Source organism: Athene cunicularia (genome assembly GCF_003259725.1).
Source record: "Athene cunicularia isolate RWA chromosome 3 unlocalized genomic scaffold, athCun1 chr3_part1, whole genome shotgun sequence".
Lineage (NCBI taxonomy): Eukaryota > Metazoa > Chordata > Aves > Strigiformes > Strigidae > Athene > Athene cunicularia.
Genome location: NW_020799097.1, coordinates 72,285,106 through 72,307,128, shown reverse-complemented (window position 1 = coordinate 72,307,128; position 22,023 = coordinate 72,285,106). Strand labels below are relative to the sequence as shown.

General features: G+C 34.4%; 1 protein-coding gene across 1 annotated transcript in view; it reads left to right on the top strand.

Moving 5' to 3' along the window:
* The window catches only part of ADGB (androglobin), a 122,377-nt gene that overhangs the window by 3,966 nt on the left and 96,388 nt on the right, over positions 1–22,023 (top strand). Inside the window, exons 2-8 of the mRNA XM_026844559.1 lie at positions 5,371–5,457; positions 8,004–8,076; positions 8,446–8,596; positions 11,516–11,608; positions 13,857–13,928; positions 15,175–15,363; positions 21,607–21,746. Coding sequence (XP_026700360.1) covers positions 5,371–5,457; positions 8,004–8,076; positions 8,446–8,596; positions 11,516–11,608; positions 13,857–13,928; positions 15,175–15,363; positions 21,607–21,746 — 805 coding nt within the window. The remainder of the gene's footprint in view (positions 1–5,370; positions 5,458–8,003; positions 8,077–8,445; positions 8,597–11,515; positions 11,609–13,856; positions 13,929–15,174; positions 15,364–21,606; positions 21,747–22,023) is intronic.

The following is a 22,023-nucleotide window of genomic DNA, read 5'->3' as shown; positions in this document are numbered from 1 at the left end:
CAGTGTTCCACACTTGGGAATGTAAATAAAAAAAAAAAAAAAAAATCTTGAAGGATGTCTGTTAAAAGTCTAAGTGACCCCAGTGCAGTAGAACATGAAAAGCTGATAAATGACTTCCAGGCCATCTGATACCTTCCATTATCAAGAGTATTTTTCAAATATGTAAAATAGTATTTTTTTCTATTCCATATTAAAAGCTTTTTGACAGCAGACCTTTGGCTCCATAGAATCAGGAGCAGAGAATTTTTACTACAGCTGACTCTTGCCACTGAAAATGGCAAGCTGAACTTTTCTGGCATTGCTCTCTCGGGCCACAGAGTCTTGATTTGTGCTGCCATTGAAGGCAGCAGTGTCCACACAATTCTTTCTGAAGTTTGTAACTTCACCTGATTTTGCTTCTGTCTTTCAGCTATTTAATGATCATTTATGCAATAAAAACTATTCTTCCTGGAATGCAAAAATAGAAGGTTAAAAATGAGTCCCTAATTCTAACACTGTGGATGAGCTTGCTATGAACATGAAGGTTGGATTTCACATAATTTCTTCCAAAATATATGAAAAAAATGTATTTTTGTTTTAGTTTTGCTAAGGCTTAGTTACACAAAGTAAAAAAAAAATCTGTTGTGATCTATACGAAATAATCAATTGCCTTATCACTCTTTATCATCAGTTTTTTCAATGCATCTTCATTTTTTTTTCTCTTAACACATGACACCAGTCTAGTACTCTATTCTGCTTTTTATATTAAATTTCTGACTTTTTTGCCAGTTCAAATTTTTATATAGCAAAAAGGTATAGTTGGTATAAATGGATCAAAATAAAAAAAGTCTGAATTATGTTGATGATAACTGATCCAAACTTTTAAAGAAAGATACTCAAATTTAACTGGAATTTTGAAATTATGAAGGCTAAAATTCAGACAGTATTTATAGGGCAACAAATGGAATCTGTCTGAAAATAGAACAAACTAAAAAAAAAAAAATTAATTTTAAACCAACAGTGCTTCTAGGCAACTACTTTCTATCATTTTTTCTTTGAAATAATGTCCAGGAAATAACACTGTGAATTTAGGCAAGGGATTTGGTATATAGTGCTTTTTTTTCCTGTTGTATAAACTGGAAAGCAAACCAAGAAGAAACATCTCACCTTCCATTAATATACAGACAAATTAAAAAAAAAGAAAAAAAAAAAAAAGAAAACGTGGACTTCTTGCTGATAAGGCTAAATGTGAGACTAGGTAACCATCCTCTGTTAGCAAATGTGTGTGCATTAGAAATAGGCTCATTCTTGGCAAGTTACTGAAGTCTATTAGTAGTTTGTCTGACACCTACAAGGTTGTCAGCTATGTTTAGAAAAGAGAATATTACACTTGAAAGTGTAATAGACTTTCAGAGTCCTTTGAAAATAATATGCCTATAAAGAATAATCAGTTGGTAGTCATCTTTTCTTTCCATCATCACTTTAATTTTCCACAGTTTGATCTTGCTTCACACAGAAAGCACTCTGTGCTTTTTGAGGAAGAAATACTACACCAGTACACAAAAGTGAAATGACAACAAAACCTGTTGTGATAGGCTTTGCAAGCAATTATTATTGCAACTTAGATTAATTATTTGTTCTGGTCATTGTTCCTGAACTGCATCCATGGCTTGAGTCTCTCCCGAAACATGAGAGCTCTGAGCAATTACACTAGTGTATTTTTTTTCTGCAGAGTCCTTTTAAGTTTTGGGTCCAGTGTCCGAGATAAGAATAATGGTGAGTTATTGTAAACAACACATACACATTTTTGGTTTATTTTGTAATTGCTGCTGACTATACTAATAATAAAGAGAAGACTGTATTACCTTAGCTGCTTATTAGATCGTCTGATCATGACTCATTCTGTTCATTCCTCTTCTGAAGAATGGCACTAGGTATGAAGAAAAGGAGCAAATCATTTTGGCACAGTTACTGATACTTGGTCAAATGTTCTCATATCCTTTCCAGATTCTTATGAACTTGAGTGTTGCCATGGTTTCTGCTGTGGGTTTCTAGGATACTCAAAAGCTACTTTAAAAAAAAAATAAAATTCAGTGATTAGAGTTTAAAAGAACTTTCTGCAGTAAAATAACTCAGAGGGGCCTTTTGTCTTTGAGTTCTGAAGAGATTAGGGAAAAAAGTTAAGTAGCTTCCCCGCAGGGCATGTTTGGAGAAGTTGAGCCATGTGCTTGTTCTCTGCTCTCTTTTTCCTAAACATAAAAAGCCTTTAGTGAGGCTAGAAATTGTTTCTTCTGGCTGCTCAAACAGTCTGAGTGAAGGGACACATTTTTCTTTACCGCTTCCTGGTAAGTGGAAGGAGCCCAAAATTCTCATCTCCCTGTGACTCAATGTTGGTATCCACTGGGGAATATGAGATGTGAGATTCCTCATTCCCATCTCTTCCTTCAGATTGCTCTTCTATACATATGGAGGAGTTCAGAGCATCTAAAGGAATCAAAGGAGGAAAGAAGGATGAAAGTTTCAGCTCTGAGCCTCATTCACTGGCATTCTAGATACTAATTACTTAAATATGATGTCCTGTTACTGAATCATTTCCATTACTTACTGGACATCCCAAGAACTGTAGTCAGTGTGACATCAGATATATGTTAATACTGTATTTTCTGAGGCTTTAGTGAAATTAAGCTCTACAGTGTAATGATTGCAGATATTTCATGGAAAGAATAAATAATATTTAATGAAAGATAAAAGATTGGCAGCAATCTACAGGGAACAAGGTGAAAATGATGAGCATCAAAGATTTTTGCCTTCTGTTGGGATGTTATAATCAAATTCACAGTTTCTTTTTTAATCTTTAGGACATGCTATGGATAATGTTCATGACCATTTAAAACTCCTACAGGGAGCACTGAGATGGGATGAAGTGTTGGCCTGTTGGCAGTTATTTAGAAATAAATGCCCTGCTGTGGAGATAAACAAATTCTTAATAGAGTGAATCAAATGAAGGCCAAACTCATAATCATTGAGTCTACAGAAAGGCTAGCATATAAATATCTAATCATACTGTACCACCTAAATGTATCGCACTGCAGATAAAATGGCTGATTTGTTTAAACAGTTGCTCTTACAGATACCAATGCTCAGTCTTTTCATTCTCTAAAATGTACTTTAAGCAAACACGTATTTTACTCCACAGTTGAAGTTAGCTAACAGCAGATGCAATAGACAGTAGCTGTAGTTCGGCTGCTGAGTAGCAGTTAATTAAATCAGTCAAAACTTAGCTTTCAATTTTGCATCTTAGTCCTCAGAGATCCCAATACTGTGTCCTAAATCCATGAAAACTTCTGTATTAATATAAAGTAGATATTAAACTTTGAAGCTTAAGTAGATTTAATAGAAATAAACAAACAAAACCTTAATGAAAATAGAAAAAGGATTTAGCTGCAAAAAAAAATCTTTGCAACCTGTGTCATAAGAAATGACAAGGATTGCAGAAAGATTGCATATATCCATATGCAAATAACTATCCAGAAACCCTGAAGAAGTCATCAATGTGTTGGAATCCCTGTGGATTTTTTTCCTAACTTCGAAAGTACAGACATGGAGGCAGAAAAAGCTGAATCACTTTTATCTGTCAAGGCTCCAACCGGATTGCTGCATGAAGTCCCAGAGTCATTGTGGAAGCAGTACTGGCATGGTTATTGAGCTATTAAATAATTTTGTCTGTTTCAAATACCCCCAAACAAAATTACTGTGAGAAGATGTCTCATTTACATCCTTAGATCTGCTCATCTAAGCAAAAGTGAAACACTCATTATTTTTCCATCCTAATTTGGGGGTTTATTTTGTTTTATTATTAAGGAAAGCAACAGCATAAAAATACTAAGCAAGATTAAAGGTGCATCTAACTTTTGCAAGGAAGAGTTAGGAAAAAGAGCAGAGGAAAGAATGAAATAGAAAGAATGGTATCTTCCTAAATTCTAAAAAACCTGCATAGTGTCACAAAATTGTTATTGTCTGGTGACCAAGAATGACATGAGTACTGGGGAAGGAAGGTGTAGTAGCCATGCTGTTCTGAAACTAAACACCAATACTTCTGTGATTCTCTCGAGAAGACTCCATTTAATACTTCTAGGTTCCCTCTGTGAGGAGTGGTCATAGAGGATTTACAGGTAGATTTATCTACTTTAAGAAGAAAATATTTGGTCCCTATACTCCATTGACCATGTTGACAGGATCTTACTTACAGAGTGTGTGAGTAGCTAAAGTCTTTATGTCTACAGAATAAATGACTATGTTTAACTTGAGAGAGCACATTTCCAGTACTTGCGAGCCTGATTCCTGTCTCTTAAATCTGAAGTCTGAAAAACTTAGGCCACAATCTGCATTGTTTTTTTCCTGTTGTGTTTGTCTATCCTGCCAATCCCTATTTCCCTTGTTGGCACTGTATCAATTATACCAGTATTCTTGGAGAAGCTGCTTAGAGGGTCAGAGGTGAATTAGTGCCAACTTCATAGTGTTTCCCTCATTTGGCAGTTTATTCTTCCTTTATCTCCTTTAGGGTTTAGCACAGGATTAAAAAGAATTCTGCCAGTGTTAGTGTTTAAAATACTGTTGCACAATGAAGCCATCCAGCTTGAGCATAAAATACTAGTAATGGTTTGATTTGTCCTTGTGTCTGTTAGTTCATTTCAAAGAATTCACAATGAATTATATATTCAGTTCTTATAATAAAGAAACTTTTTAACAGCTTTACTCAAATACAGTATTTTAATAAATTCAGCTGTCCTTTTTCACTTATTCTTTTGTATTTTGAGTTCAATTAAATTGCAGTTCTCTATTAATTTTTCCAAAACCTTGTTGAATCATCCTTTTTGTGAAGCAGGAGCATTGGGCTTCCCCAACTCAGTTTAGCCATCTCAGTCTTAGATAGCACTGTTTCCATGTCTTCCACATTGTTAATGTTGAGGGTATTCTGTTATGTCAAAGTGCATTGGAAGGTGATTTTCTGTCTTAGTGTGATAGTAAGCTAAGCAAGCCTTTCCATATCTTGTTGGGTTTTTAAAATGTGCTCTTTTATTCCGTTATTGTCCCAAAGCAGTCGGAAATCTTGTAGCAATTATTGCAGTTATTATTTAATTTTCTTTTGGAATGGCTTCAGAACATCTTTATCGTTATTTTTATCATTATTATCATAATTGAGTGAAACTTCCATGCTTCTCCATTTAAATATTTAAAAGAGCAAATACAGACTTAAGAAGGAGGAAAAAAGATAAAAAAAAATTAGTAGTAGTCCTTGAGTATTTAAAATCACCACATATTCGTATTTAATCTGAAGTAAGAAAGAAGTAGAAAAAGTAAGAATTTTAACTTGTCATTTTTTGCTTGTAGGTGTATATAAGAAGCTACCAGGTGTCATATTTAAATCAGTGTTGAAAGGGACAAAGTTTCAAAATATCCCAAGTGTTGAAGCTGTTGGTACAGCTAGGATTCTCTTTTTCATTGTTCTTCATGCATGCAATTAATGCAGATACAGCAGATACTTTGAAACAACTGGAATTGGTATAGACATTCCTAGTAATCCAGAGAAACTGATAAACACTTCAGGATTTTTCAATTGCTTGTTAAGTATTATAGAATATAGAATAAAGCATCATCTGAGTCTTCAAAAAAATGCCAGAGAAAAACAAAGTTATTAATGAAAGATCAAACATAATAGAGAGAAGCTGGAGGCCATTTACAGATAACTGAGATGACAAAGATGGAAAAGCAAAGCAAGGTATCACTCCAGAGAATATATCTTCCTTCCAGATAGAGTGGTAGAAGTTATATTTTTTATTTGCATAGCAGAAGGCACAGATGGTATTGAATTTTCACAGCTGTCTTCCAGTAAGAGTTACTGTTAGTGTGGATGAATGTAGTTGTTATCTAGACAGTGAGAAATCTTTATTTTTACCCATGTCTTTGTCCTTATTATTGCTAACAACAAAGTATTATGGAATCACAGAAAAATGTTGATTGAAATGTGCCTCTGGTAGCCATCTAGTCCATCTCCCTGCTCAGAGCAGGGCCAGCTTAAATCAGGTTGCTTAGGTCCTGGTCCATTTGAATTTAAAGTATCTCCAAGTTCCATAGTTCCCCAGATCCTCCTTCTTACCGTTTTTTAAGATGAGTGTGATTGCCTTTATCCAATCATCAGGAACTTTGCCCGATTGCCATGGTCTTTTGAATATGACTGACAGGAGTCTTGCAGTGACTTCAGTCAACACCCTCAGTACCTTTGCTCATATCCCAACTAGTCCCATGGAGCTGTGTGTGTCCAGCTGGTTTAAGTGCCTCCTAGCTGCCTTTCTCTACTGTAGTAGCTAATCCTTCACTCCCACAGACTGTTAGTAGACTGGGAGGCCTGAGAGCCAAATTTGCCAGCAACATCCAAGACAGAAAAAGGCATTGAGTATCTTGGCCTTTCCTGTGTCCTTTGTCACTAGGTTACCTGCCTCATTAAGCAGTGAACATGCACTTTCCTTACTTAGTCTTCCCTTTGCTGCCAGTGTAATTGTAGAAGCTTTTTTCCTTGCCCTTAATGTCCTTTGATTATTTTGACTCCTGCTGAGCTTTTGCTTTTGTAATTTCATTGCTCTACACTTTACCAATGTCTCTTTTCCCCCAAGTGACTTGCCCCTGCTTCCACCATCTGAGAGACAGCTTAATAGTATTTTCAGGTGTCACTTGCTACCCACCATTTTTCCCTAGCCATACTACTCATTTATGTAGTCTGTGTTTGTATTTAGAACATACTCATAATTAATGTTGCACCCATATAGGAGCAATGAATGAATATTGTGTACAACAACTAAAAAAGAGCATATGTGAATTATGACACTGTGACCATTTTATCTGAAATGTCAGATTCTTTGCACAATCTCAGTGATGCTGTAAATCATAATCAGGGTTCAGGTTTTTTTTCTGTGGAGTCACCAAAATCTGAAGAGAAAGCTTTAATTCTGAAATTTAAAATGAGAGTATGGTCTTATATGTTCTCACTGACTGATTAGTGTATCAGTATAAATATCCACATGATGTGATATGCAGTATATGGCCAGGAGTTAAAAGAAACTGTTCTCAAACATTAAAAAAATTGAAGCTTTCCCTTTCAGATCTCCTGAACATGTCAGTTTCTAAAGAAATTAAGCGTTAATTTTAAAAATAAATATTTCTTGGTACCAGTTCGTAAAAACAGCTTGTCAGCTGTAGCCCAAAACACTGTTACCTTCCTGATCTCATGGACATATTTGTAGGAATTCTGCTGTTTTACATAAAAAATAAATTAAAAAAAAAGAAAAGTGTTATATAAGGAAAGGAAAGAGAATGACAATATCTATAGCTTTTTATAGCTAATGTACATATTGTAATAGAAGTATTATGTAAGTATATTGTTATGGCTCCAGTAGTAAAAAAGTCTCTGTCTAATAGTGTATTTCTGCTGTAGGACACTGCTGAATATCAAAGGAAATTCTGACCTTAATCCTTTTTTCCAACTAGATGAAATGATACTTTTTCTGCAGTAAGATTTTTTTAAACCCTTTTGCTCAGTTTTTGGTGCCAGGTTGCTTCTCAGGTCCCTGCAGCTTCTTACCTTTGTTCTTTTGAGTGAACATCTACAGTTTTTTGCCTGTGGATTTGGGAGAATATAATTAAGATGTGACCTGCACACACTTTGTCTGCTTCCAGGTTTGGTAGTTAAGGAGGAAGGAGCTGCTGTATTCTCATTCTAGCTAATTCAGTTTTTCAGCCCTTCATATGCTCTGGAAAAATGATGTGCACCAGTGCTAGTTGTGAAAATCGTTGCAGTCTCAGCAAACTTTTTACCAGAGTTGTGAACTCTTAAGAAGAGGATAGTGAGAGTGCTGGCAGCATAAGAGGCCCCAAGAATGAAACTAACTGGAGACAGAACTGACTGGTCTAGCAGCTCACAGGTGCCTAGCAGTGGGAGTCCTTTTCCCTGATATGTCTTTTATCCATAGCAAGCTCCTTTTGGTGGTTAAAGAAAATAAGTCATAAAGAAAAGAAAAAAGATGAAAGCCGTCAGATGGATGAGTGAGTTGAATTGGGCCATGAATGCTAGGACCTGACACAGGAGAATCAAGAATGTGGCTTGAAGCAGGGGAAAAGGAAGACGGAGGAAACTGCATTCGGATTCTGCTTTTGTGCTTCAGCTGTCCCATTTACTTCAGCAGGTTTCCTCATATAAATGCATTTGAATATTTTGTTGGTTTATACCTAATAGCACCATCTAGCACTTCTATAGGCTTGCTTATCTTAGTGACAAAAAGTTACTGTAGTTACCAACACTAGATTTTTTATTACAGTGCATTAAAAAAAGAATATTTTATGAGATAAAAATCTTCCTACTACCCTTGCCTAATATACTGTTCATTTTTATTCATGTCTCTGTTTGTTTCCCAGGGCAACTTTGTCTTCCCACAGAGGTGCTTCCAATGAGAGGTGGAGATTTCCTATTTGGCCAGAATGGAATGAAGCAGATATCAATGCAGAAAAATGGGATGCTGGAAAAGTTGGAAAAGAGAAAGACAAAACTGGGAAAAGTCCCATTTCAGTAAGTTGTTTGACACATATTATTTCTACTTAATTTTTTTACCTGTATTTAGTAGAGTATTTATCACAACGTCAGAAAATTTTGTTACTGATAAATATGTTGTTTTTAAATCATATATTTTCAGTAAGTTTTAAATAGTTCTAAAATAATAAACTAAAATAATATTGTGCATTGTTAATTTGTTGCTTCTTAAACACATTGTTAATATGTGTGCTCCAATGTGTGCACATTAATGATTTTAAAAAAATGCAATCCCAAAATTAAAACTGGGGATGTGGGAACAGCTGAACTGTTGTAGTATGTCAGAACAATCCCTTCTCTGGGCACTTCAGGTTCTGTGGAGTCAAACGATTAAATGCACCCATCTTTATTATGAGAAAAATGGATGTTGAAGTACTTTCTTTTGCACACCTGAATTTCTGGACATGTGAAACACTGTTTGCAGTTCCAGTGTGCAGAGAATGGTTTGAGGGGATATTATTATTTTGCAAAAAGTAAGCACCTACCAGATGCAGAAAAATTCTGTCTTTCCAACTTTGGAGTGACTTTCAAATCTCATGTGGATATTTACTCCTTCAAACTCGTTATCATTACAGAATGTCTGTGAATTTTATGCAGAGTGGTAGTAAAATTATTTCTTAAAGAGTTTCTCAAACTTGTATTTTAAATGTCACTTAAAAATGATATTTAATACAGTGCTTAATCATCTTTTATATGCAAATTGTGCATTGTTCCTACGTTTGTTCTGTATGTATTCTTGTGTATTATGTATATGTTACCATATGTGTTTGTAGATTTAGGGTTTTTTTTCTTATCCCAAGCTTATATTATACCCCAATGAGGCCAAAGTACTCTTCTGAGAGAAGGTATGGGTTCTATACTGAATACTGCCATTAACTTGACATGTAAATAATTTTCCCTTGTGACGTTCTTCAGTTCTGTTACCATATTTGGTGTCTTTGGGCTGTACTCTAAACATTTATCGATCACTAATCTGGTAGGTCTACCAGCATTATTATAATAGATAGAATTTAAGAATAATTGTAACTGAAAATCTTTCTTCTTTTTTAGCATAAGAGACATTCTTAGGTGTTTACTGGACCATTCTCTTCTTCAGCCACAAGCTATATGAAACATTGCTCTTTTTACATGTTTAAAGGAGTTGTTAAATATAAATATCAGTCACAGCAGATGAATTTACAGATCTAAAGAATTTTTTAATGTGGCCTCTTTTGATCCAAGCAGCTAGCCAGAATTCAACATCATATAGGGTATTTCCGTTAGAAACAGAATGAGTGATGGCATCCAGTACCTTTGGGTACACTCAGAACACGAATATAAACAATCCTATTTCTTGTGTGGGGAAAAGGCATTAGTCAGAAGTGATCTCTTTCCTCGTAACACTAAAGATCTTCTACCAAGGACCCCTACACAATAGCCTCTCTTAGGGCAGCACAGTGTGCTGCTGAAATTGTGCATTTGACCTTGTCTCTCTTGTGCCTGTTTCTTGCCTGTTCTTTCTGTAGAACTTGTAGTTGAGGCTCCTGTCCTTAGAGCATGAACTCTTAAGACCTGGCAGTTATCTCTTTATAGCCACCTTAAATAAAAGATAAATTAAACCTCATTTTTCAGCCAACCTACAGTATCCTAATTCAAAGTATTTTTGTACTAGAAAGCTAAATCTCTGAATTTTTTGGGGGGTGTTTCTTTGCTTAGTGTTATTCTCACCTGTCTCCTGTTTTCTGGTTTATGTAGTGTTTAAGTGCTAAACCTTCCTGTTACACCATGTACTCAGGGTTGGATGTCTCTGAAAGCAGAATATAAACCGCTATGTTAATACAGTTCTGTATGGTCCATGCTACAAGGGCTTCTTTAAGCTTTCAGAAGGATAAATATTCCTAAAAGGTTCTTTTTCTCCCTCCAAATAATCTTTTGTTCTCCAGGTATTTGAAACAGTTTGTTGCAGAGAGTGTACACAGCGAAACAAATTTTTAAAAATGCAAAGAAAATACTATTTTAGAGTCTTTGGTTTGTGTTTGTGTTTTTTTATGCTTTTGAAAATTTTCTTTTGCATTCCTTTAATCAGTACATACTCAAAGTATCATAGTTTTTCCTTCCCAGAAACTCTTTCTCTTGTTTGGTGTGTAGAAGATAAATACAGTACATCGTGGACTGTTAAACACACAGAAATGTATAATATGTCTAAAAGCTATTTAAAATTCCAGACACAAATAAAAGGCATTAACTATGAAACCAATTAGTTTCTTGGTCAGCAGGAGCATTATCAGAGGCATCTGCTCATCTACATTGTGCTATTAAGTAAACAGATACCATGTATCCTGCAGATACCATGTATCCTGATGCCTTCTTTTCACATGGAGGATAAGTATGAAAATTTTGTGAGATTCTCTCTTTAATGGGCTAATTCATGGTGCTGTGTAATTATATATCTCTGTGGTTTCTATAGCAGTTTTAAATGTGTGAAACCTGCTTTGTTTGCATCTAAATAACGCTTTAGATATTTATGTTTCGTCTTCAATTGAAAAAGTTTTAGAAATAGGTGAGTTAGAAGTACTTAGAAACAACTTGGCAGAGGAGTACCTGACTTAAAAGCTTAAACAGTTTGTAGGGAGGTTTTTCTGAAGGTTGGAAAAGAAAGAAACATTTCATATAGACCTATTTAGACAGCACAGACCACACAGACTTCTCAACAATATAAGAAGCTTTTGTGCTGAATCTTCATTTTGGGCTTTACGCTCCTTGAGTTCTGTTATAGATACTATTAGTTCCTTCTTATGGTATTTGTCCCCTTAAGTGAATTATCATGTGAACAATATATTTTTTTTCTAAATCTTGTGGAAGATACAATACTGTAATTAATAACAAATGTTCCATTTTGTTCATGTGTATTTTATGTAGCATGTCTTTGAGGATCCTGAAGGGAAAATAAAGTTGCCAGCATCCTTAAAAGTGCATTCATGGAAACGTCCACATGAGTTTTTAGCAAATAAGGTAAGAAACAAACAAGGTCATAGTGAAAAAATGCTACTCAACTGTCTATGTCACAAGTGGAGGAAAATTAGTAGAGGAAATCAATTCAACAGGTAAAACCCACTTGACCATGCATAGTCATCCTGTCTGGGAGACTGTTGTGTACTAAATTGTCAATGGTCCATGTCACAGCTAACCTGTGCTACAGGCATAGCCCTGAGGCCTGCATGGTGCAGGGTGTAATCCCTGGTTGCTGGATAAACTCAAGCACCTCATTGTAAAGGAGGAGCCTGCAGGCAGCTCCCTCTTGTTACCAGGGATTAGGCCACCAGCATCTCCTTGCCTTTAACTGCAGCAGCAAGTTCGTACGTGAACATCCTTTTTGTTTTACAATAGAAATGATGAACAGAGTTGTTTTCTTGTAAGAAAATCCTGTAATAGCTCAAATCCTATCATAGCTAAATAATACCAAAATGAGATAACCCTTTCTACGGTTGGGATCTGCAGAGAATGCTGCACAACTTGGATTTCCCAGTGTCTAAAAGGTCATCAGGTTGTCTGTACTAATCCCTTTCTTTATAGTTAGCTCTAATAGCATTTTAAATGATACTCTACCGAGTCTGAGTGACTTTCTTACTGGAATCACTATGGACCATCACATCCTGGTGCAAAACATCATAGTAGTGTATCCTAAGAGCAGTCTGGTTTTTGACTCCACATTCATTTAGAAGTCACCTGGACAGAGAGATGCCTTTCTGTTTGTTTTTGTTTTCTCACTTAAAAATCAATGTTATGGAAAGCAAGTTCAGTTTGTTCCAACTAAGGCTTCCCTTGAGCGCAGGTATCTGAAGTAAATATCCTGAAGCCATGAATTAGCTTTACCAGAAAAATAGTATTTTTTCTCACTTCAACTATTTTATTTCTCCAGTCTGTAAACAGAACATGTCCACGTCTTTGACAGTACTTGCCTGGAAGGTAACCATAACATTTTAAAATCATGCAAAGCTCTTATTCAGTTTATTTTTATAATTAATTACAAAGAAAAGAAACAGCCTGCCATTTCAAAGACACTAATGCTGTTGCTAATCTAAGTTTTAAAGCGTTTATGCTTCAGATGAAATGCTGAAGTTTTAAGACACTTTGACTACCCTTCCAAATTTTTCAGGCTTGTCAGTTTTCTTTTTGTCAGCTTGTCAGTTCCATTTTTTATTAACTAGACACTAAACAGGTCCAAGTTTAAATTTTAATGGAGGAAGGAGAGGGGGAGGTCAGGGGAGTAATTGACAAGACCAAAAGATTGGATGAGAAACACTGCCAAAATGCATAACTGAGTAGAGGTATTTGAAAGATGAAGGCAAGAGAGCTGCCAGCCCAGAAAGCCATGGAAACATGTATCTGTATTAAAAATAGCTTTTAAAATCTATCTTTAGAGCACTGTGAAGAAAACATTTGTTTTCTTTAAGATCTGATTAAAACTTTGATGCTTGTTTTTGTCCAGTGTATTTTGAATCAAGAAGCTATGATTACTAGAAATTTTATAAGTTGTTAAAAATTAATGTAAATGCCAAGTGATGAAAGACTATTAGGATGATATACGTTGCTACCTAATCTATTAGTAACTATAAAAGAAAGCAGCAACAAGCCTATTCAGTGTAGTAGGTAAAAAATCAAGCAATGAACACCAATACGTGGTGAGAGGCACAGATACATTTAGTTCAGTAAACTACAATGCTAGGATGTTATTTCTAAACTGCTTACAAAAAGAAAATGGACTGTACAAACAAGTAACAGTCATGAAAAATATGTAATATAGTCAAAGGTTTGCTAAAGTCAGCATTCATGATGACAGGACCACTGTTTAACTGACCATGAGGAAACGAAGCCCTTTGAATGTTGGTGGGGGACCAAGGTAATCTCAAAGTATGAGACAGTGTTATTTTCATGATTTAAATGCAAAACTGCAAACATTATGAACAAATTGGGGGAATCTCAATTTAGTTGTGTAATTATTTCATTTGACACTATGTAAATCTTCTGTTGAAAATAATCTTTTTAAAATTCTGAACATCTACATTTTAAGACATTTTTATTAAGAAATACAAAAGCAGCTACAAGATTTGCAAACTGATTGCCTTTAGTTTGCAGATGTCTTAACAAATGTTTGCCAGATGTCTAACATTTGTATGTCATTATATTTAAACATTAAGTGTTCATTTAAATTTTTTCCAGGTAATTTAGCTATGGACTTTACTAATTTACTTTCTTCTAGATTCCTGTGGTTGTCAAAAATGAAACTTCATTTGACTTTGTTTCAGCAAATGAGCATATATTTTGTAGTGAGGTAGGTAGAAGTACACTAATGTCCCTCTTTAAAAATATTTTATTTCATTATTTTTAACTTTTCTGATTTCATTTCAGATTTCTACCATGAAGAAATAAGTTGTGACAGATTTTTTAAGTGCAGAAAGAATGATGGGAATAAAATGGCAAGCAATAATCTAGATTTCTATAATTAGCATTTACCTTTTTAAGAATTCAAAAAATTAAATCGATGGTGAGAGGTTTTCCCTTTTTTTTTTTTTTAAATATACAGTCTATGAACGATGAAGATTATTACTAGATAATATTCTCTAAAGATAAGAGCAAATAATAACTATATTAGAAAGGATTTATATTTTTCATCCAAGCTTTCCTGAGGTCATGTTCTTAGTGTGCCTGCATGTATGTGCAAATGTCTGTCACTCAACCAGCCTTTTCGTTTTCTCCGGAGCTGAATAAATGTTTGCCACATTTCCACATGTCAGGGGTAAATATAAAGCAGGTAAATATAAACCAAGGAATCTGAGTGTCTCACTGAATATAATATTACTTCATAATTTCTATTTCATTCAGTGCTTCAATGCAAATTCAAAATTCATCACCAGAGAAACTGTATGGGAAGAAGCCATCAAAAAACAGATTATGTAAATTTTGCTGTCTACACAACCAAATAATTATAGGGTGTTTCTTGTAGTAAAAGCTTATTCTCATTCTTGTTTATTTAAATCACTGTAACAGCCTGATAATGCTTGTGAAAGTATAGCACACTGCAGAAATCTATGTTAGAAAAACACATGCACTAAAGAATGATTATTTAAAATTTCTATTTTAAAATTTTTAAATTATTAAATACTTTTAATAACTTAGGATTTTTTGCTGAGAACAGATAACAATTAAAGACATTGCTGATTTTTGGCTAGCTATATCTAATAATAAGCACTTAAACAAGTGACAGTTCACAAGTCCTGTAATACAGTTTATTTTGAAATTGTATGTCTTCTTTTTTCTTTGGTAAATGATGAACAGCATCATTTATATTGTGTCTTTACTTAGTTTCATTAAGTTTTGTGTTATTGTAGATAGCTATTATATGATGATTTTAAGAAGAGTTGTACCAGTGAAATTAATTTTTGCATGGAACCATAGCTATACTTTTATGTCACTTCTTCATTTCAAACAGGTTCTTTTGTATTCTTTATTCGTTTTAACTTTTTTTTTTCCAGAAGATGTAAACAAAAATATTTTTTTCTTTTTTTCTCTGTTTTCAGTTGATGAGATGGATTATAAGTGAAATTTATGCAGTCTGGAGGATATATAATGAAAAGGCCTTAACTAATGGAACATCCACACTTTTTTGGAAACCATGGGAACACATTTATGCTTTATGTAAAGCTACCAGGGGACACATGCCACTGTACAATAGCTATGGAAAATATGTAGTGAAACTTTATTGGATGGTGAGCACTTCCCTCCAACAATATATAAATACTATGCAACCAGCATGGCAAATTTAATTATTAGGGTATTTTTATTGTTATTATTGAAAATATATGGATTTGTAGGAGTAGAAGTATTGAGAAATTGTTGATGCATGTTAATAAAAATGCCCTTTACAGTTCATATGATTTTTGTACAACTTAAAACTTGATAAAACAGTTATTGCTTGAAAAGTCAATATTCTTTTTTCGTAGAATATGTAGAATTTTGCTGATTCTTATGAGGATTTTTTTTTTTCCTCTGGGCACTGCAACAAGATACTACATTTGAGTTCTTTTAATATTACACTGTAGAAAGAGGATCCAATAATGTCAGTTGCTGATGTTGCATATGTTCAAACTGTCTATTGAAATAACTTTTCTAATACTTGTGACATGCTTTTTTTGTGTGTTAAACAGCAGTTTTCAATGTCATTCCTTAGACCAAAGCACAATTTCAATATATTTGACAGAAAAGAATTGGTTCATTCTGTGATTTAAAAAATTATTGATATTCAACATTTGTAGTTTCTTTGAGCTGCATGTGATAATTTACATCCTATTTTTACAGGGTTTGATTTCTAAATCACATGTCTTCTTATAGCTCAAAGTAAACTGTTTTTAATTTAGTGCATATACAGAAATTTTGTTTCTTTCTTATACCTTTTTGTTTTATGAAGATACTTCTTGATATTTTGGGGGTTTTTACTCTTTGTCTAAAAATGTTATGACAATACTAAGCATCATATGTGTGCGCTACCTAAATGTAAATTCCTTTTACCATTTGAATTCTCAGTGTTGGTTAGCTTTTACTGAATAAAAAGGTATCTTTCAGTTCATTTTTACCGGAGAGAAAAATATTAAGACATTGAGGTTTGCACTGCTCTATAAAGTATATGATTTAAAGTCTCACTCAGTAACTTTTAACTCATTTTTGTTTGAGTCTTAATTTTATCTGCTGATTTGTGTGTGTGTGTGTGTGTGTGTGTATTAATTGTTTTGAAATAATGCTCAAAATATTTCTACTCCTGAATAGTGAGTGATAGGATATGCAGGTTTGATGCAAGTGTTTAGCAGAGTCAGACAAATGGCCCAGACCTCTGGTGTATTAGGATTAAGGATGTTTTTTGTTGTTTAAGTAACTCATTTGGTGGACTTTATAGAGCTATTTGTATCCAATTGTATTTGAAGGTGACTTCCAGTGTGAGCAATGTTTACTGAAGACATACTGGTAAAGCCAAAACAACCCATGGATTTTCTAAAAATAACAGACAGTAACTTCTTAATGCATCTTACAATCAACAGGGAACACTTAGTTTAATATTGAACCTCATACTAATAAAGTAATATCACCGACCTAAAAGTTAGATGTTGTCTTTGTTATTAGGGTTATTCTGTTTACATTTGTTTTTTGCAAACAGAATTTTGCAAACAAAACATTTAGACGTATAACTGGCCCTATTAAACTTCCAGTTCCCCAAACTTGAAAATATTTTTGACACAGTCATTTGGAAACATAAAGTTGAAAGTGTTAATGAAAACTCAAAGGCATCCCATTGGACTTCTAAAAAGATAGAATTCATGGAATCATAGAAAGCTATACTTTAAAAAGGAAACAAAACCTAAGAAGTAATATGTAAAATCAATGCTCATGAATACAAGTGAACAGCTAAGAAATGCAGACAGCAGATTAAGCAGGCCAAAGGTAGTAATGAAATTTACGTTGCTAATAGTATTGATATACAATATTTAAAAACAGTCTAGCACAGGTTACAGATAATTAATACATAGACAGCAAGGTTAAAGAAAAAATCCACCAACAAGCAGTTATTCCACGAATATTTGTTTTGTGCATTGGAAGGCTGAGATATATCTGTATTGAACAAACATAACCATCTCTAACAAAGCAGGTTTAGAGGCTCCAGCTGCTCAAATTAAACATTGTCATTTCAGTAGATTGAAATAAACTGTGGGTATATTCAGATTGCCTGCTTGAGAAAACTGCTTTAGTTATCACCACACCAACTGTCTCCAGCAGCAGAATTTAAGTAGATGAATTTAGGTGGTGAAGTGGTCTGTTATTGTTAATGTGGATAGGTGTGAGGTTTTTTTCAAGAATGATTAAGTTGTCTCACATACTGAGTGAGGAGCTATTAGAATTAGTCAAAGAAACATTCAGTGTTTCTGAGAGGATTCCTGGAGGTTAAGCAGCTGATTTAGGGCTTTGTAAGCCTAAAGCTACTTTAGGTACTGCTATGCAGACACCAAATACTATATTATTCTGTGTGATGTGCAGGAAAAGTTATAGACAGCTCGTATCTTTTATCAGATAGCTGCCACCTCTCCTTCTGCATAAAATGTGATGGTTAGAGCACTTACCAAGGAGTGGAAGAATTGGATATTCTTCCCTTCTCAGTTGTTAAGGTCTAAACCTCTGAGTTTCTGCAAGGGAAGTTCCATGAGTACAGCTGTGATTGCTCTGCAAAAATGTATGTCATGGGACCAAAAACCAAAGGATCACACCTGGATTCTTTTCCAAAGTTTCAGCATCATTTAGACTTTAGACTGTCATGTGTTTAATCTGGATCTCTTCCAACTTGATAGAGGTTACAACGGTATAGCATATAGTTAGTTACAAATGGAAAAGAAGATAATCCCAGTGGAGGAATTCTTAGTGAAATAAAAAAGGTCCAATAGCTAGAGTTTGACTTTAGATAAATTAAATCCAAAATATGGCATAATTAATTAGAAAAGGCAATTAAATATTAAAATAATTTTTCAGGGAAATAGTATATTCAGCATTACTTCATATCCTTAAAATGTGATGAAGTAATTAAAAAAAAAAAAAAAAAAAAAAAAAAAAAGGTAATTTTGCTTTCTGGGAGAATATGCTATTAACATAAGTGTGGAAGAAGCTTCATACAGTAGAGAGGAACCACCAAAGACTGATGGAAATGCAAGAGAAGAGAAAAATCAGGAAAGAACTGCCTGGAGGGGCTTTTTTGGTTTTAACCCGTGGTAAAAAATTTAAAAAGATGTCTCTTTAAAAGATTTTCTCAGCCAAAAGGATGCAGTCAAAAAAAGAAGCAACAATAAGTGTAAGAATGAAACTTAAATATGGGGAGAAAGGTTTTATGAGGGCTGTGTTTGTGAAAAGCACTGATGTGATTAATGGAAGGATTTGGAAGATGGGATATAAGAGTGCAGGTCAGAATACTCAAGGGCAACACTCTTAAATATGTAACAGTAAGAGATGGAAAAATAAACCAGTGGAGAGGAAGAGAATATATATATAATTTGGTGAAGAGTGAAGAGATTTTGTTTACCTAATGGTCTTCATGGCAAGTCTCCATTTTACCATTAGTTGAGATAATGAGTGTTGCTCTACAGGAGAGGGAACAAACTTCCCATCTCACGTGTTTTTAGAACTTCAGAGTAAAACATCTGCAGCAGATGATGCTCCTGGATAGGGACAGCAGCAGGTCAGTGCCTTAGATGGATCAGCTGACCAAATTTTTGCTTTGGAGGTGTGGAGAGAGCCTTGCAGTTGCATGCAGCACATCACTCAGCACAGAGTTCTTTCAGAAATCTCTATAGTTACAAATACAAAATAATTATTGAAACACTTCCATGACCCTTGGAAAATTGCTCATATTTTTTTCTGTGCTGGAAACTATTGCTCTAGTGGTTAGAGTACAAAAGCTTCCTGTGAATTAAAGGAGGGATTTCTCTTACTTCTCCATCATCCTGTTAAATTGTTTATAAATCTGTCCATCTTTTGGAATGAGCATAAATGCAAACAAAGCCAGGGAGAGATATGGAATGGCTGCACTTATGCACATTGCAGTTTGATATGTCTCTTGAGATGGAATAAAACCCTATGTATATTAATTTTATTTTTAAATGAAGATGTAAATGTAAGTTTATTGTACATGTATTAAGAAAAACAGTTCTAATACAGTATAGATCAAATATTTTAAAAGGAAGTTTCATGCACTTTGCTATTGATACATGTCAGCTAGCCAGAACTGAGGAAGAAATAGGAAAGCAGTTAAAACTGGAAGAACCTCTTAACTTTCCTGTAAGGGGGAGCACTTAGCTGATTTACATGCCTGCGATTTCCTCATCCCTTACTACTGCCTCCACATAAGGAATAGCTTCATATAGGCAATAATTGTTGCATGAGTTTGAGAAGGCAGAAATTATGTTGCCCAGGTTCCTCAGCAGAGGACATTATTCTGTGTGTGAATTTAATGCTGCAGAGATTTGTGCTGCAGTATTTGTGTGGTAGAAGACTTCATTTTAAAGCATCTATGAGTTACCAGGGTGGTTTAGTTTCTTTATCACTTCTGTTTTGGTTTTATTTTGTTTTGGGCCTTTTCCATTTATTTAATTTCCCCTGGTTATACAGCTGTATTTCACAGAAAGAAAAACTGGGAAATAAAAGAGGGTCAAATGGTGGAAGATTAAAGAAAATGAGCAAAGACAAATATCAGTAGAGATAGAGGAGAAACAGACTTCACAGGAGAAAGTGGAAAATTAAATGAAAAGGGAGAGAACGCACAGTGGAAGAATAATGAACTGATGGTTTCAGTAAAATGCTGTCTTAAGTCCTGAGGGGATTGTCATCCACCAGATCAAACCTGCAGATAAAGGTTTTTCACATAATTGGCACAATATTCTTTCAATTCTACCCCACATCCTACTTTCACTTTTCATTCCTGAGGTTTATTGACTTTTTTTTCTTTATTTCTGCTTTTACTCACCTATAGATTTATTTTTCTATCCATAAACCTTCTGCCCCACATACTTTTCTTTCTTTCTCTTGGTGTCTTATCTCCTTAAACTAGCATAATTTTTTTTAAAGTTAATAATGAAATACTATAAAAAAGTTATCATTGATGCAAAATAATTGCAATATAGATTCTATTATTTATAAAGTATAAAATGTGAGCAGTTGGCAGGGAGGAGAAAAATATTTTTAATGGTGTTACATATGCCAAAAATATTATTGCCTTTTAAGAATTACATGCATGGAATTACTACTGCGAATTTTAAAATGTCCTGAGCCTATAGAAAAACAAATATCTCTTCAATCTTTTCCTTTACTTTCCAACTTGTACTGCTTTCTCTATTGAACTTCAGCAATTATTGGAAGAGGAGATGAATATGCAATCATTTCACTTACTAGGTCATTTTCAAACCTGGGAAATCTTAAAAAATTAGTTTTGGCTATCAGGAAAAAGGTTTTATCCTAAAAAATATTAACCTCTCTTATGTTTTTTTAGTATCTTTGCTATATGGCCTAAATTTGTGTTCTTCTGAAACCTATAGAACTCTATATAGAGAGTTAATCAACAGGCATTTTGGCTTGAAGCCACAGTTCAGTTACAAGCAGAGAGCAGTAATTTTCCCCTCTATAATAACGTATGGTGAGCATTTTAGTGTGTTGGTCATTCTTCATCATTTTGGGGGTGAGTTAACACAACTACTTGCTGTTGCCCCACTATTTTCTTAGCCTCTCTATTATGTCTTAATCACTAGGACAGAGACTCTTTTTGAGGAATGGTAGGCAAGATTATTTTGTGGGATACTAATTTACTAATGAAATATCTGGTATTTGAGACGACATTATCTTGTCTTACCTGTTTGTTTCTTATCCTGGAAATATGGATATGTGTTACATTCCATCATTTTGTGTTGTTTCCTGTAGTGTTTTAGAAGATACAACCTTAATGTTTTCCAGGTCACTAACCACTGCAGCCAATATCCCTGGGTAGTTCTTGGGAAACAAGGGGCACTGCTCATATCACAAGTATTTTCCAGACTAAGACCTTAAAGAGGAATTTGCACAAATGTTATCTTAGTTAAGCCTTTTTTTAATCATTACTGTTTCTCAGGCATCTGCCATGGCAGCTGAAGAAATAGCAATGAATGCATGCACATGATGGACTACACAGAAGAAAGAAAATGTATTTAGAAATAACTGCAATTAGATTAATCTCTGAAATAAATAAGTCAGAGCAGTAATAAAATGCTATGAATACTGTTTCCATGCTTCTCAGATATTATATGAGAATTTCTTTTAAAGCCGTCTGTAATATAAATGAAATTACATTAGAATGTCTTGGGAAGGCATTAGAAGTTCTCTTACATACCTGTTCTGTTTCCAGGGCACAGACTCAGAGTTTTCTTTCTTCTTTCCTCCCTCTCCCTCTATCATAGGGGTGTTGGAGAAAGATCATTGTGGATGACACTATGCCTTTCAGTGAAGAGGATAAGTTGTTACTACCAGCTACAACCTGTCAAACTGAACTGTGGCCAATGTTGCTGTCCAAAGCTATCATTAAGCTTGCAAATACTAGGTATCTTTAGTCTTCTCACTTTTGGATGTTTTTGTGAAGTCACATGGAATTTGCAAAAAGTTCTTTTAGTATACATGAGAAATATATTTTGCTAAAAATTTTGTAGTGACAAATACACACTCTTCTGAAAGCTGACACTGTAAATCAGTAAAGCAAAATCCCCTGTAACTACAGAAGGTGCAATGTTTACTTTTTAGATGTGTTTGTAAATTTATGCACAGAAAGCTTTGCAAAGAACCTCAAGTACTCTGTGTGTTTTATCTCTTTTTCATGACGC